The sequence below is a fragment of the Halteromyces radiatus genome (genome assembly GCF_025201355.1).
Source record: "Halteromyces radiatus strain CBS 162.75 chromosome Unknown BX664scaffold_7, whole genome shotgun sequence".
Lineage (NCBI taxonomy): Eukaryota > Fungi > Mucoromycota > Mucoromycetes > Mucorales > Cunninghamellaceae > Halteromyces > Halteromyces radiatus.
Genome location: NW_026251693.1, coordinates 565,942 through 580,668, shown reverse-complemented (window position 1 = coordinate 580,668; position 14,727 = coordinate 565,942). Strand labels below are relative to the sequence as shown.

At 33.3% G+C, this 14,727-nt stretch overlaps 5 protein-coding genes across 5 annotated transcripts; 3 read left to right on the top strand and 2 right to left on the bottom strand.

Annotated features, from left to right (window-relative positions):
• Window positions 1-1,248: 1,248 nt before the first annotated feature.
• BX664DRAFT_267617 (WD40-repeat-containing domain protein) lies at window positions 1,249-4,460 on the top strand (the record flags this gene model as incomplete). Its single annotated transcript, XM_051540960.1, has 7 exons — window positions 1,249-1,295; window positions 1,360-1,466; window positions 1,537-1,755; window positions 1,846-1,898; window positions 1,986-2,464; window positions 3,632-3,899; window positions 3,975-4,460. 7 exons carry the CDS (start codon window positions 1,249-1,251, stop codon window positions 4,458-4,460), a joined length of 1,659 nt encoding a protein of 552 aa, XP_051397560.1.
• A 371-nt stretch (window positions 4,461-4,831) lies between these two features.
• On the bottom strand, window positions 4,832-6,386 carry BX664DRAFT_284692 (mitochondrial carrier domain-containing protein). Its single transcript, XM_051541644.1, has 6 exons — window positions 6,242-6,386; window positions 6,059-6,125; window positions 5,968-5,988; window positions 5,787-5,885; window positions 5,070-5,722; window positions 4,832-4,992 (listed from the first exon to the last, which is right to left on the bottom strand). The coding sequence occupies exons 1-6, from the start codon at window positions 6,304-6,306 to the stop codon at window positions 4,953-4,955; spliced, it is 945 nt and encodes a 314-aa protein (XP_051397559.1). The 5' UTR covers window positions 6,307-6,386; the 3' UTR covers window positions 4,832-4,952.
• A 445-nt stretch (window positions 6,387-6,831) lies between these two features.
• BX664DRAFT_185671 (uncharacterized protein) lies at window positions 6,832-10,001 on the bottom strand. The gene is made up of 5 exons (XM_051540034.1): window positions 9,686-10,001; window positions 9,544-9,609; window positions 9,383-9,490; window positions 9,211-9,303; window positions 6,832-9,121 (listed from the first exon to the last, which is right to left on the bottom strand). The coding sequence occupies exons 1-5, from the start codon at window positions 9,773-9,775 to the stop codon at window positions 6,920-6,922; spliced, it is 2,559 nt and encodes an 852-aa protein (XP_051397558.1). The 5' UTR covers window positions 9,776-10,001; the 3' UTR covers window positions 6,832-6,919.
• Window positions 10,002-11,595: 1,594 nt separating this feature from the next.
• BX664DRAFT_339375 (phytanoyl-CoA dioxygenase domain-containing protein 1) lies at window positions 11,596-13,140 on the top strand. Its single transcript, XM_051546616.1, has 8 exons — window positions 11,596-11,647; window positions 11,733-11,746; window positions 11,816-12,200; window positions 12,285-12,306; window positions 12,404-12,529; window positions 12,587-12,700; window positions 12,760-12,883; window positions 12,983-13,140. Exons 1-8 carry the CDS (start codon window positions 11,621-11,623, stop codon window positions 13,020-13,022), a joined length of 852 nt encoding a protein of 283 aa, XP_051397557.1. The 5' UTR covers window positions 11,596-11,620; the 3' UTR covers window positions 13,023-13,140.
• Window positions 13,141-13,866: 726 nt separating this feature from the next.
• On the top strand, window positions 13,867-14,712 carry BX664DRAFT_388030 (thaumatin). The gene is made up of 2 exons (XM_051549433.1): window positions 13,867-14,402; window positions 14,505-14,712. Exons 1-2 carry the CDS (start codon window positions 13,887-13,889, stop codon window positions 14,661-14,663), a joined length of 675 nt encoding a protein of 224 aa, XP_051397556.1. The 5' UTR covers window positions 13,867-13,886; the 3' UTR covers window positions 14,664-14,712.
• The last annotated feature ends 15 nt before the right edge of the window (window positions 14,713-14,727 follow it).

Genomic DNA, 14,727 nt, shown 5'->3' with positions numbered 1-14,727 from the left:
GGTGAATGTGATTTTTTTTTTTTGTTGCTTTTTGCTCTCGTGTTAGAAGACGGAATTTGAAACCTAGTTCTCTTGGAAAAACAAACACATTTCTCAATGCAACCTTAGTTTTTCTTTTTTCCCTCCACATTTCATATGGGTCATCATTTTACTTCTCTAAAATCATGATGATTATATAGGAACAATAAAAGATTCATACTGAATAATGACGATAATCATCCACTTGTAGAGGATATAAAATTGACCTGATGATGTTTTATTTTTTTTTCTTGCCCATGAGGGGACTTTATTTTTTTTGTCAGACTTATCAGCTGAACTTGAACCCCATCTGCAAGCATGAATCTATGTTTATCCAAAAAAAAAAAAAAAAAAAAAAGGGTGGACATGTGACACCAAGAGGTTTGTTTCTTTTTTTTTTTTATTTAAAGGATTGTTGTATTATATGACATGTGATGTATGTGTTTATAACAAATTAATTAATTTTTTCAATATAAGCGAGTACGTGGGGAACGATAATTAACTAAAGGGTATGAATAAGGACGACGTCTTGAGGCATAATTGGAACAATAATAACTTGATGCATATGGAGTAAAATGTCTTGGGTAATAATAGGGTGATGAATAATAAGTTGGAGGATAATAATAACGTGGCATCCCGTACCAACGCCATCTGTTCTATTTGAAAAAAAAAATAATAAAAATATAGATGAATGGATTAAAAAGGGTTTATTATGTCTTACCATGATATCAAAAGAACCGTCACTATAGTCATACATACTTTGATATAAATATGGATCCATATAGCTATAATGGCTTCCCATATAAAATAGATAAAAATCGGTGAGAGTGTGCGAAAAAAAAAATAAAAAAAAAAAGAGAAATTGGATGGAAGAAAAAAAAAAAGTTTGGGAATGCTTTTACTGACCAAAAAAAAAAAAAAAAAAAAGACGGACATTGAAACCAAAGTGGCATATTTCACTTGCTTGTTTCGCTCTTGTCTCTTCTTTTTACTTCTTTACTTTACGCCAATGTCTACTACAATACAAACATGTCTTTGGAATAGAAAGTTATACCCATCTTATTCTTCAACCAACCCATTTCAGGAATTAGGTCAAAAAGAATTTGGTAAAGATATATTATTCCTTATTTATAAATAAAAAGACACATTCATTTAAATTACTCTTTACTATTTTTCAATTCTTTAGTACGAACACTTTATGGCGATCGTTACTTTGTTGATCGATTACAAATGCAAAAGGAACTCGAAGGTCATCAAGGTTGTGTTAATTCATTATGGTAAGTTTCATTATTATTTTTAACATTTTCTCTAATCTTTCATTCTCTTTCTTTTGTGGTTTAGCTGGTCTCAACGCGGTGACAAGCTTTTATCTGGCTCAGATGATCAAACACTTAGAATTTGGCATCCTTTTAGTGGTGACTATCGCAACAAGACTATTATTAGAACAGGTAATTTATTTTTTTTTTTATGATCATTAGAACTCGTGCTTACCTTTTTTTTTTTTGTTCTGTTTACAAGGTCATCGAGACAATGTCTTTGCTGCCAAATTCATGCCAAGTACTGCGGACCAAATCATTGTTTCTGCCGCTGGTGATTCTGAAATCCGTATCTTTGACTTGGATGCATCTACCTCTAATGAACAATTACGTCACATTTATACCTGTCATAGTGATCCCGTCAAACGAATAGGTACTGAACCAAACAATCCACATGAATTCTTAACTTGCTCCGAAGATGGTAAGTATAGTATTTAAAAAAAAGAAAAAAGAAAAAAAGAAAACTACTTTTATTTATTTTATTCATATCTTTTTTTTTTTTTAATATTAGGTACTGTTCGTCATTTTGATCTTCGTCAACCTCATATTTGTACTCCACATTATGTTCGTTCCTTCAATACTGCTACTCGATTACGTGCTCGTGAATACACATCACAACATCGTACCATTTCTCCTCGTCCTCTTCGACAGGGTTGCCCAAGACCATTACTCGATTATAGCCAATATGGTCTTGACATCAACAGTATGACAATCAACAGGTTCAAGCCTCAATATTTTGTGATTGCTGGAATGGACAATTATATATATCTTCATGATCGACGTATGATTCATTCTTCTACGGCTAGTCAAGGTGCTGGGAAAAATAGGGATCGCTCTCCAGGATCTCAATGTCTTTTACGGTTCACACCATCTGGCGATCATATACGACGAAAACAAGGCAATCAATATGTAACGGCGTGTAAATTTAGTGATGCGAATGGATATGAACTATTGGGAAGCTGGGCTGCTAGAGGTATCTATCTGTTCAATATTTTAGACTCTCCAACAGAAGCTCGACTTGGTGATTCCGGTGCTACATTTCAACCACAACCAAAAGTCCGTTCATCTCTCTCGCTATACACAGCATCATCATCATCACCATCATTACAATCTCAATTGGATTTCAATCAGTCCGATGATGACACATTTACTGCAGACGACGATGATGATGAAGACAATATATTAAATGGTAAACAACCCTCTCATCGTAAATTGTTGATGGCAGCAGACAATAGGGAACGAGTCATCCAAGCACTTGAACAAGGCAATTTACCTCAAGCATTACGACTAGTCAATGAACATTATTTATATCTTCAGCATGAAGGAGGTGGCAACGAATCATCTATAGACTTTCAAACTGGGCAACAAAAGGAAACGACACAATTAGAACATACCTGGATTCATTGTATGACAGCCGTGATCTTTTCGGTACGAGTCATGCGAGGGCTTTCTGAACATATCCTGAATGAACCAAACAGTGATGACAATGATACTAATCACAACAACAGCGACGACACAAACAGCAATATTGATAATGCAACTATACAACGTGTCAAAGATGACTTGGCCGGCATAAGAGTCCAACTTTCAAGAGCAAAAGAAATGGCACCCAAAAACTGGAAAGGCATGTGGATGATTGCGGTGACTCATTGGTTGATCTGTGGTGGTGATGATGATGTTGTTGAACAGCGAAAGCGATATCTGTCTGGACTAAAAACAAAACATCCAGAATCCTTGGAAACAACAGCAAATTTGGCATACTATTTCCCTGGGGTATCAAAATACATGTTGTTGGCTAGTCAGTTTGCGACACGAACAAGAGTGTTATTTGACCGATTGTCTACATCTGATCGATCGGATTTGGTGGCCAAAGGACAAGGAAGATCTGTGACTGATTATTATACATGGATGGAACATCTCTCTCGACGTGCTTATCGGTCTTATGAATCTCTTATTAATGATGATTCGATACATGATAATGGCGATAATGATGATGATGATGATGATGATGATGCAATGGAAATTGATGATATGATGATGAGACGAAACAACTTTTCAAAAGAAGATTTGGATTCAACACCACAACATATGGACTGGCTACGTCTATTATACCCATTTCCTCCACCTTTGACGCCGACAAAACCAATATCTCCTATTTTTGATATTGATATGATCGATCAACATGAATTCAACAACTCTGATGATCTGTTTACTTCTTTGGTTACAAGTGAAGAAAATACAACTAGCAATGACGCAAATGATGATAGTGGTATAGAACAAGATAATGGCAGCAACAGAAGCAACAGTAGTGATGACTACGACTACAGCTACAACTTGGACGATGACGATGATGACGACAATAACTATATTATTAGTGATGACTACGAGGATGACGATTGGCACAGCACTACAGGTTTCTTTGACACCGTCTATGACGACACTGACATAGGTGAGAACCAATTGGATGAACTAGAATGTCATCAACGAGCCATTCGTACTGATTTCCAAAGTGATGTGGGTGTTATTAGTCATAGAATGAAATATGATGGTCATGGCAACATTCGGGTAATAATAAAAAAAAAAAAAAGAAGTATCACTGAAGTATGATTGATTATCTTTTACTGATATATATATATTTAGACTATCAAGGATGTGAATTTTTATGGAGCACAAGATGAATATGTGATGTCTGGTAGTGATGATGGTAATGTATTTTTGTGGGACAAGAAAACTGGCAAGATAGTACAAATTCTCAAAGCAGATCAAGATACGGTGAATGTAGTGCATGGTCATCCTTCCTTACCTTACTTGGCGGCATCAGGCATTGACAATACCATCAAATTGTTTAGCCCTACCGGACCATCAACAAGTTCGCAAATGCATCTGGTTGACGATATTGTAGGAAGCAACCGACGATATCATGTCGAACGCCAGCGTGAATCCTTCCTTACACGTAGCCTGTTGGAAAGCATGTCAAGAATGTTTCGACAAAGACATTTGTTATTGGATCATAGTGACGATGATGACGATGATGATGATGATTCTTTCGAATATATCTTTGTGCCTGATATGGATGTGCTCGCAAATATAGATCGATATGGTGATGATGACAGTGATGGTTTATAGTGATCCATTCTTTTTAGATTAGTTTAGTTAGAACCTCTCTATACATGTATCATCTATTAGTTACTTCATCTTTTGTTGAATAATAAAAAACAATCTATTTGCTCTTCTCATTTGAAGGTGGTTTAATATTGATATTTGATGGATAACTCTTCTTTAACTCCCATGTTATGTTGAAATGAATCAAATGGTGTTTACGAAAGACAATGTGAATGCCGTACGGACAATGATTCGTATTAATTAATATATGTATTGCTCAAATATAAAGAAACAAATCCAATTCAATGGTTGATGATATTGTGTATATTGATATGTTATAATGTAATACTAAAGAAAAAAAGTAGTACGATATATGATAATAATATCTATGCCCAAGACGATAAAAGAATAAAAAAAAAAAAAACAAAAGTAATAAAACTAAATATCTAGGAAGGATAAAAATAATAATAATAAAGGTAATAATAATAGTGATAATAATAAAAGAATGAAAAAGATCTAAGAGTTGGAAGATAAGACACGCATGGCTACTTCGAAACTATTATCATCAATAAAAAAAAAAAAAAGTATCAGTCATCAGAAAAACAAAATCGTATTATGTAAATTATTTCCTACCCCATAAAAGTAGCAGCATTGGATGGAGCAGCTCTAAGTAAACAAGGACCAATACCTCTAAAGAAACCGGCCATACCTTCAACAGCCAAAGTTTTGCGAGCACAATCCAACACACCACTGTATTTCCGATGAGCAGGGTCAAAGGCATCGGTTTGTAACTTGGATTTGATGGCATCCAAAGGATAGACAGTCATCCACATGGCATAACCAGCCGAGGCACCATATAAACATACTTCCCAAGCAGGCAATTCAGATCGTTGACGACCACTATGTTCCATGGATTTCTTCACCAACCATTCATAGGCCAAAAAGTAAGCACCATATCCTTGAAATTCTCTTGCCATTGTGATACCTTGTCCTTTGTAGATCCCAGCAATTCCATAACGAGAATAGATTTGTTTGATGGCATCCACAGGTCCTTTGAAGTAAAGTCCAGTCCCAGTCGATGAAGTTTGTACTTGAAGACGAGTACGGATATGTTCCACAGGACCAGATACAACAGAATTGGCGATCCCACTAGCAGCACCAGCAAGATAAAATTGACTATTGGTCAATGATTCTCCATGAGGTGAGTAGAATCGTTTCATGGCTTCCAATACAACAAATTGAATAGATACACACGCACCAATCCCAACCAATGGTGTGGTCGTTCCCTATAATAAATGTATATTAGAAAGAACCTTTTTTTTCCTACTTCAGGAATATTATTGTTTTTACCTTGTAAAATCCTTTCAAACCTTCCTTTGCTCTGGTTTGGCGAACACAGTCCATCATGTTCTTGTACACAGGATTGGTGGTTGATTGAGTTTGGAGACGCTATATCAAAAAAAAAAAAGAGATAAAAGTGAAAAGTGAGTAATAAGTTTGTACTTGGATAGAAAAGTATTTTATATTTTACCACTTTGACAGTATCGAAAGGCTAGAAAAAGAAAAAGACAAAAAAAAAAAAATAAGTAAAAAAAGAATTGCTTATCTTTCGTATAACATACTTGACCAACAAGCACTTGAAGGATCCCACCAACAGTACCACTAGCACAATCAATGAGGGCTTGAGAACTAAACAAAGAAAAAAAAAATAAAGAACATGAGTGAGATATATTACAAAAAAAAAAAAAAGGCACAGACCACACGTATAAGGTTATTCATACATCTATCTTATTTCAATTTCTTACCCTCCTTGTTTTTGCTTGATATCTGTTTTCAATAAAGGGGCAGCAGTGGTTACTTCAGAAGCCATGATAGTTTCCAAACAGAAGTAAAGGAAAGAAAAGAAAAAGAAAACGGAAAAAAAAGGGGACGTTTGAAGGTAAAAAAAAAAAAAAAAAAACCTTTAAAGTGATCTAAATCAAGAAAAAAGAGTCACCCTCCAATCAAAATAAAGATCCTATCGGGATGTTGAAACAAGACCCGTGGAAATCAATGCGGGGAAATTCAATATCCTTAAATTAGTTGGTATACAAAAGAAAAAAAAAAAAAAAACTCATTTTTAAATCATACAATCCCACCTTCTTTTGTATGATCTCTCAAAGGTAGGAAAATCATAAAATATAATATAAACAAAAGAGAAGAAAAGTAAATGATAATGTATTGAATTATAGAATAATAATAATAAAAATAATAATAATAAAAAAAAAGAATGATAATATATATATACGTAGATATAAAAAAATATGAGTGCTTGTTTGCGTGTGTATGTAATGAATATGAGTGTGTGTGTGTGTGTGTTTGCCAGTTAAATAACAAAGAAGAAACTATAACTAATAACTATATATATATGTAACAGTTTCTATTCTAATCCATCCAATAAAGATAAGAGAGAGTCTTGATAACAAAAAAAAAAAAAAAAGGAATCACCATCCTTGAGCAGCATTCTGAGTTTTCAAGTAATCATATAACTTGTTACCAGTTTGTTCATCCTTGACTTGAATCAAATAGACTACACTAGATTTATCTTGTTCATTGGTCAATAAGAAAGTAATTCGTTTGTTTGTCAACCGTTCCACATTGCCACTTCGTACAATGGAGCTAATCAACTTGTTCTTATCATCTTCAATATAAATATGCATCTTTTGACTAGGCAATTGTTGAGATATTCGCATAGCAGTACTACCCATAGGATTCCATTTCGATGTTTCACTTTGTACAAACAGTTTGCACTTGCACTGGAAGACCGGCTTGAGTGTTTGAGGTACATCTTCTACGGAAGGAGTATCATCACGTAATTCTACTGCAACAGTATCTTGTCGAGCCATTCTGGGCTTTTGATGATGTGTTGGTGATGGTGTAGATGATTGTGATGATTCATGATGCATACGTTGTAACATAGCGAAAAGGTTCGATGCGTCTGCTGGATGTCTAAAATGAACCAAGTAATTTTCTTGCCTTGCCATCATGGTCACTGAGACACTAACATCTGTTGCTGAAGGTTGACTGAGTGACATACTAGGTAAAATCCATGCGTTCAAATACAATTGTCCAGAGGGTTGAAGCTGTACAGCCAAACAGGAACGACCTCCATATGTTAGGCGCACTTGAAGTGTACACTGTCCATCTACTGCATACCAAGATTGATCCTTCCAATGAAATACTTCGCATTGATTGTTACTGTAAAGAACTTGACGCACACCATTTTGTTGATCATCTGTTGGAGGTGGAGTACGAGGTTGCTGGTATGTAGGTGAATGCATAGGAGGTGGTCGTGCACTTATTTGTTGAGGTGGTAGAGGAGGACGTTGCTGTTGATAATGATGCATAGATGTGGTTGTACCAGTAGATCGACTAGGAACAGGGTGAGGTCCATTGGAGTTCATACGCGGTGGCATAGAATGCATACCATAACCTTGTTGTTCAGTAGAATTATGAGATGATGATCGTAACAATGGGATAGGTTGGTGAGAGTAACCTTGATGATGTTGAGGAGGAGGTGCTTGGTTGTACATGTTATTCATCATAGGACGAGGTTGACCACCGTTGGTAGGTTGAACACCAGGGTTTTGAACAGGAGCAAAAGGACGAGTAATCACAGGAGGTTGACTATTCATAGACTTTGCAGGAGGATTAGATCTCTGATTTGATCGAGCGGTAGGATCCACATTTTGAGCTGTACCACGCTTGGAAGAAGTACGAGGTAAAGTAACCGGGGTTGTGGAAGAGGTAGAATGTTCAAAAAATCCAGTATCATTTTGTTCTTTTGGAGAAGGAAGAGGTTTAGCCGAACTGGTGATATTGTTTGGAGAAGAAGAGAAATAATCATGTGTTTTTTGAGATACAGCTTGCATGGCGGCTACTGGAGTCACAGCTTGTTGTACTTGTACAGCTCGTGGGGAAACAGGTCTTGGAGAATCACCAGGTGAAGGAGAGAGAGTTCTTTGAGAAGGAGGAGTAGCTAAAGCAGCACGGACAGTATCTACATGACTCGTATTGTTTGATGTATCCGATCGAGAGGTTGTCTTGACATCCACTGCTTGTTGTTGTTGTTGCTGCTGTTGTTGCTGTTTGTTGACAGAGACAGTGTCGATATGATCCATTTTTGCAGTAGCAGGTTGAATAAAAGTCATTTGTACTTGAGCCGAAGTGTCCTTTTTAACCGCAGAAGCTGAGGCAGTAGATCCACCAGCAGCAGCAGCAGCAGCAGTAGTAGTAGCGATTTTGGGATCAGGTAAAGTAGTATTCACGATCTTGACAGTACGAGGTTGAATAGTAGAAAGTTCATCATCTGTAGCCTTATCATGAATTTTCGTTTGTAATGTTGAATCATAACCATCAAAATCATCTTCATCTTCAGAACTTTCCAAAGGAGACACTTCACCAGTTTCAGTATAGTAAGAGAAAAAGTCTTCTTGTCGGATCATACTTTTCTTCTTCTTGGCGACCTTGTTTGATAAAGATGTAGTATCATTGGGTTGAGTACGAATAGGTGGCGGTAAAACAGGTAAACCAGATTTGGAGGAAACAGATTTTTGAGACAAGGATAGAATAGTTTCCAAAGAACGAGTTGCCTTGGTGAGATGTTGAAAATCAGAACGAGATGGATCTGCAGATTCCAAAAGTCTCTAATAAATCCAAAAAGGAAAAAAAATAATACTTAAATCAATATAAAGTTTTATATTTATTCCTTTCTTTTTTTTTTTTTTTTTATTACATTGTAAAGGCCATGATAGTATTTGAGTTGTTGAATAGGTGCATTAAAGAGTGATTCAAGAGAAATATCATAAGAAGCAGATTGTGAAAGATCCTATCAAGAGAAATAAATTTTTTTGAGTATAAAAGATAAATAAATAAATAAAAAAAAAAGAAATAAAATAAAATAATACCTTCAAAAGTTGATCAATAGAACGATTAGCAAGAATATCTTGACGTTGATTAAGATTTGGAATAAAACTTCTAGAATAATTTGCATAAGGAATTTCCATATCATCAACCTAAATATTAATAATTAATAAAGCATGAAATGATAATACTTTTTCTATTTTACCCATTGCATAAGAGTTACTCCAAGTTCTTGGGCAGCTTGAGCATTTCCTGCAAATTTTTGCAATTTCTATAATCGGGAGACAAGAAGGAGTGAATAAAACTTTTTTATTGTGTTGTCTATACCTTTTTTTTTTTTCGTTTACCTGACAAAATTGTTTATTCACCATGACCAAATCACGAGCATGTTTTAGCAGTTCAGTAAAATCAGGAGCAGCTTGAGAAGTTTGTTTCATCCATAATGGTGCAATTTGCTAAAGAAATAGAAACAAGTTGTGATAAGTTCATCCGAGAATAGACAAAATAAAAGAAAAAAAAAGGAGATAAAGGGGTACAAAGAGAAGAAGTAGGAGAAGAGGAAGAGGAGAGTGAGAGAAAGGTATATAACACTTACTGAATCAATAATCTTCAATGTATTAAGATAAGTAGTTTCAGCTTCAACCAAGTCAATCAGAGGATTACGCGAAGATTTGGTACCAGATCCCATAGAATATTGAGAAGAAGGTGTAGATGAAGCGGGACTAAGACTAAAAGTAGTTGATGTAGAAGACGTGATAGTAGAAGCGGATAACATAGAAACTTTATATATATATATAAGTTAGTAATAGATCTACAATAATAATAATAATAATAATAATAATAGTAATAATAATAATAATACTTACGGTATTATATAAAGATATGAAGAAGAAGAAGAAGAAGTAGGTTGATATATAAAAGGATTGATTTAAGTAGTTAAAAGTTCTAAAAAGGAAAGGAGAAGGAGAGTATTGGGTTATAATAAAGGAATGTAGAAAGACAAAACTAGTTTGTCATGAAAAAGAGATGAAAATATAGGATAAAACAAAAAAAAAAAAAAACAGAAAAAAAAAAAAAGATATAAAGAAAAGAGATATATGTAAAAAAAAACAAACTTTTTTTTTTCTACTAGTTATTACTTTTTTACTTTGAAAAAAAAAAAAAGTTACACAGTAAAATACAAAATTTCGGTCTCCGGACCTCAAAAAGGCAAGCCCCTCAGTGATTTTTTTTTTTGTTTTTCTTGAAGATCAATTATACTTTTTATTGTTATTGTTGTATAATAGTTACCAATGAATTCATGCAAGAAAACATCTCAGTTGTCAAATAGAATAATAATATATGATGATTTTTGTTTTACTATCAACAAAAGGTAATTGAGATCGTACTATAAATGGGTTACTCTTTTAATATATATATATACACAGTAGATTCCACTTTTACCCGTTAAAGGTTGCACAGACAACAAGAAGTGCTAAAAAAAGAATAAAGTTTATTATATTATATCAAGCGTGATACTCTCTTCAAAAATGATTGACTACCATATTATTATTAGTATTATTATTATTGTTAGTCAATCTTTTTTATCTATGAATTTATTAAAAAAAAAAAAAAACATGATTATTATTATTATTATTATATATTCCATTTCATCATATATATATATATATATATATATATTCATCTAATAGTATTCAAACTCCTAATCGACTGAGATGAGTAAGATACTGATTTTAGTCAATCATCATGGTTATTAGAATACAAGGAAAAACGTTAATCACGTTTATATTTATATATTTAGTATCACGCTTATTTCTTGTTGTTCTTTCTTTTACACAACGTGGAATGATCATTTCAAGATCTCTCTTCTTTTTTTATATATATTGATCAGTCAGCATGATCCATGATTTGACATTTCAAGAACTATAGTCGGATGTTTAAAGTTAATCAAACATTCACGCAAAAATATATATTTTTATAGATTGCTGTCATTGCATTACAAACTATCATATTACAATTAAATATAAGTAATAATAAATCTAAATTGATGAATTGAGAACTTGGTAATAGATTAGCGGAAATGTATAACAATTCTACCTCAAACTCAATTAGAATATTTATTTACAAGTGAGTGATAAGTCCCACGATCGATGCGGGGTTTCAGCTTTCCCCAGGTAATGAATGCCCATTACAAAAAAGAATTGATTTTTTTTTTCTACTTCTCTATCTCTATCTCTCTTTCTCTTTTTTTTTTTTTTTTTTTTTTTTTGGAAATAAGAAAAATGCTTACAGAGACACAATTGAAAGACGTAATGAAAATAAAATAAAAAAAAAGAGTCTACATTATTCAATCATTAACTATTTTCTCTTCTTCTTCTTCTTACGAAACTTAAGTTTGATCGTGATGGGTAAAGATATCTTCCCTTTAAAAGATATTTACGTGAACTAACATTATATTTTTCTTTTTTCTCAAATAGTTTCTTGGTAATTCCAAACTTTTTTAGTTTAGAAGAAGCAAAAAGATTGAAACAAAGGGCTGAAGAACTACTTGAAGATTTATCTTTGGAAGGTCATCCCATGACACAATTTAGTACTGGCGGTGAAGATAAAAAGAAACATATTGGTGATGATTATTTCTTAGAGTCTGGGGACAAGATTCGATACTTTTTTGAAGAAGGTGCTTTCAATGATAAAGGAGAATTGACTCGACCCAAGGAAAAGGCTATCAATAAGATTGGACATGGATTACATATGTTGGATCCTGTATTTGCTCCTTTTTCTATTAATCCTACTTTATCTACTATGGCAAAACAACTTGGTTTTTCGTCCCCCAAGGTCTTACAATCTATGCTTATCTTCAAGGTAATAATAAATAAATAAATAAATTATTATGCAGTTTGAAACTTATCCAACTGATTGGTTGATTCCTTTTTTTTTTTTTTATAGCAACCTTACATTGGTGGCAAAGGTAAATATATATATATATATATAAGTATAATGATTTTTAATTTATTTTAATTTTAATTTTATATATATATATTTTACTATCTTTCACTTGGATTTAGTGCCTTCTCATCAAGACTCTACATTTTTATATACTGAACCTTTATCAGCCACTGGGTTTTGGTTCGCTTTGGAAGATTGTACAAACGAAAATGGATGCCTTTGGTTTATTCCCGGTTCTCATAAAGGTAAATTCAAAAATATAATACTAGAATTGTGATTTATCTTTTTAAAATTTATTTTAGACGTTCCTGTGACAAACCGTTTTGTACGAAATCCAAATGGTGGAACTACTTTTATTGGAGATAGTGATTTGAAAGTGGATGAATCAAAATTTGTTCGCATGGAAGTAAAAGCTGGTAAGTTATTATAAATATGGATAAGAAGGAAATCAGATCATTGATATTAGTTATATTAGGTACTTTGGTGTTGATTCATGGTAGTGTTGTACATAAGTCTGCTCCCAACTATTCCAAACAATCTCGATTCATATACACATTCCATATTATTGAAGGCAATGCTCATTATCCAAAGGATAATTGGTAAGATTTTATATATATAAAAAAAAAAAAAAATCAAGGGAACTGAAATATTCAAACACTAATTTTTTCTCTTTCTTTTCTTTTTCGATATGTTTCAAGGTTACAACCTACTGCAGAATCACCTTTTACCTCCTTATGATTGGAACTTTTATACTCTTAGTTTGTCATATATCTGCATTTAGTTTAGTTTATTATTCTGGAATGCAACAAATAATAATAAAAGTGATGTTGATGGGATCAAATCAATGCCAAGATGATCATTCTTTTGCTATGTCTCGGTTTATTCTAGTTTATGACGATGTTATAGGATTATTTGATTGACCGATCAGCTAAAGAATACAATTGGTTTGTCATGTCTTGAATTACTTGAATATACTCACGTTTGATGATCGGGCGGGGGGAACTGTCTACTTGAAAGTCAGATAAACGTTGGGAAAAGAGGTTCATTATTTTTTTTTTCAAAAGTTACACAAAGAAGTATAATGCATACATTTTAACTGTAATAGTCAATTCACTATTACTACTATTTTAGCGCCATTGTTTTCTTTTCTTTTCTTTTGTTATTATTATTAAATCATCAAATCAAATATATAAATCATCTATCTAATATAAATATATTTAACTGAGACAAAGGGGTGATGACTTTAAAACATAATTTTTTTCATTCGATAAGTGTCAGGAAGTTGATCTGAAGGATATTCAGGGACCCCGTTCGCAAATCATCCAATCAAATCAAACGTTCTTTTTTTTTTGTAGAAAATAAAACAGAATCGAAAAGTCTTTTTTCTTTCAAATAAAATAGCCTCATGATTTCCATTAGTTATGTTTGTAAATCATTTTTAGATCGGTTTTCAAACTAAAAAAAAAAAAAGGGAACTTGAGAAGTTCTCGGATCCTGAAAATCATCAATATAAAAAGGCAATGAGAAATTGTTTCCTTTTTTTTTTTTTTTTTTTTTTATTCTTTCATTTCAATTTTCATTATATAAATAATCATCATCATCATGCTTTTCTCTACTATCGCTTCTATTGCTGCTTTGGCTGGTATGACTGTTGCCTCTTCCGCTGGCGGAATGCAAATCACTGTGAAGAATCAATGTCAATTTGATCTTGATGTTACCAAACTTACCAATGGTCAATCCTCAGGTTCTACAAACAAGGTATCTCAAGGTAGTAGTCAAAATTATCCTTTGGATGAACAATGGCAAGGTCGTTTCTCTGCTCGTCAAAGTGGTTCCAATGGTAGTCCTAGTGATCCTGTTTCTTTGGCTGAATTTACTTTCCGTGGTGCTGGTGGTAATGATTTCTATGATCTTAGTTTTGTCGATGGTTTCAACTTGCCTTTGAAGATTGCTCCTGTAAATGGCCATGGTGGTAGCAATGCTGATGGTCAATATAACTGTGGTTCCCCTACTTGTTCTACTTTACCTACATGTCCTAGTGATATGAAACTTACCAACAATGGTCAATTCTCTAGCTGCCAAAGTGCTTGTGCCAAATATAAGTCTGATGAATACTGTGTAAGTACTTTTTTTTTATTATTTTTATTATTATTATTATTATTATTATTTGAATCTCATGATTTCTAATGTCACTCAAATTTATTATTCTTATTATATTAGTGTACTGGTGCCAATAGTACTCCTGACACATGTTCTCCCAACTCTTACTCTAAGGCTGTCAAGAGTGATTGCCCCGATGCTTATTCTTATGCCTATGATGACAAGTCATCCACATACTCTTGTGTTGCTGAAGGCTATGATATCACTTTCTGCCCTTAAATAATTGAATTTAGAAATATTAGATAGATCTTTATATATATATATAGCCATTTTATCGTTTGTT

What these genes read in the sequence shown, in the direction of transcription:
- BX664DRAFT_284692 (XM_051541644.1), bottom strand. Translation starts at nt 6,306, where the DNA reads ATGGCTTCTGAAGTAACCACTGCTGCCCCTTTATTGAAAACAGATATC. An exon ending in TTCAAGTGCTTGTTGGTCAA is followed by an intron (nt 5,989 to 6,058) that starts GTATGTTATACG and finishes TTCTTTTTCTAG; the next exon opens with CCTTTCGATACTGTCAAAGT. An exon ending in AATGCTGCTACTTTTATGGG is followed by an intron (nt 4,993 to 5,069) that starts GTAGGAAATAAT and finishes TGATGATAATAG; the next exon opens with TTTCGAAGTAGCCATGCGTG.
- BX664DRAFT_185671 (XM_051540034.1), bottom strand. Translation starts at nt 9,775, where the DNA reads ATGAAACAAACTTCTCAAGCTGCTCCTGATTTTACTGAACTGCTAAAA. An exon ending in GAGTAACTCTTATGCAATGG is followed by an intron (nt 9,491 to 9,543) that starts GTAAAATAGAAA and finishes ATTAATATTTAG; the next exon opens with GTTGATGATATGGAAATTCC. An exon ending in CTATTGATCAACTTTTGAAG is followed by an intron (nt 9,304 to 9,382) that starts GTATTATTTTAT and finishes TTCTCTTGATAG; the next exon opens with GATCTTTCACAATCTGCTTC.
- BX664DRAFT_339375 (XM_051546616.1), top strand. Translation starts at nt 11,621, where the DNA reads ATGCTTACAGAGACACAATTGAAAGAC. An exon ending in TCGCATGGAAGTAAAAGCTG is followed by an intron (nt 12,701 to 12,759) that starts GTAAGTTATTAT and finishes TAGTTATATTAG; the next exon opens with GTACTTTGGTGTTGATTCAT. An exon ending in CATTATCCAAAGGATAATTG is followed by an intron (nt 12,884 to 12,982) that starts GTAAGATTTTAT and finishes ATATGTTTCAAG; the next exon opens with GTTACAACCTACTGCAGAAT.
- BX664DRAFT_388030 (XM_051549433.1), top strand. Translation starts at nt 13,887, where the DNA reads ATGCTTTTCTCTACTATCGCTTCTATTGCTGCTTTGGCTGGTATGACT. An exon ending in ATAAGTCTGATGAATACTGT is followed by an intron (nt 14,403 to 14,504) that starts GTAAGTACTTTT and finishes TTATTATATTAG; the next exon opens with TGTACTGGTGCCAATAGTAC.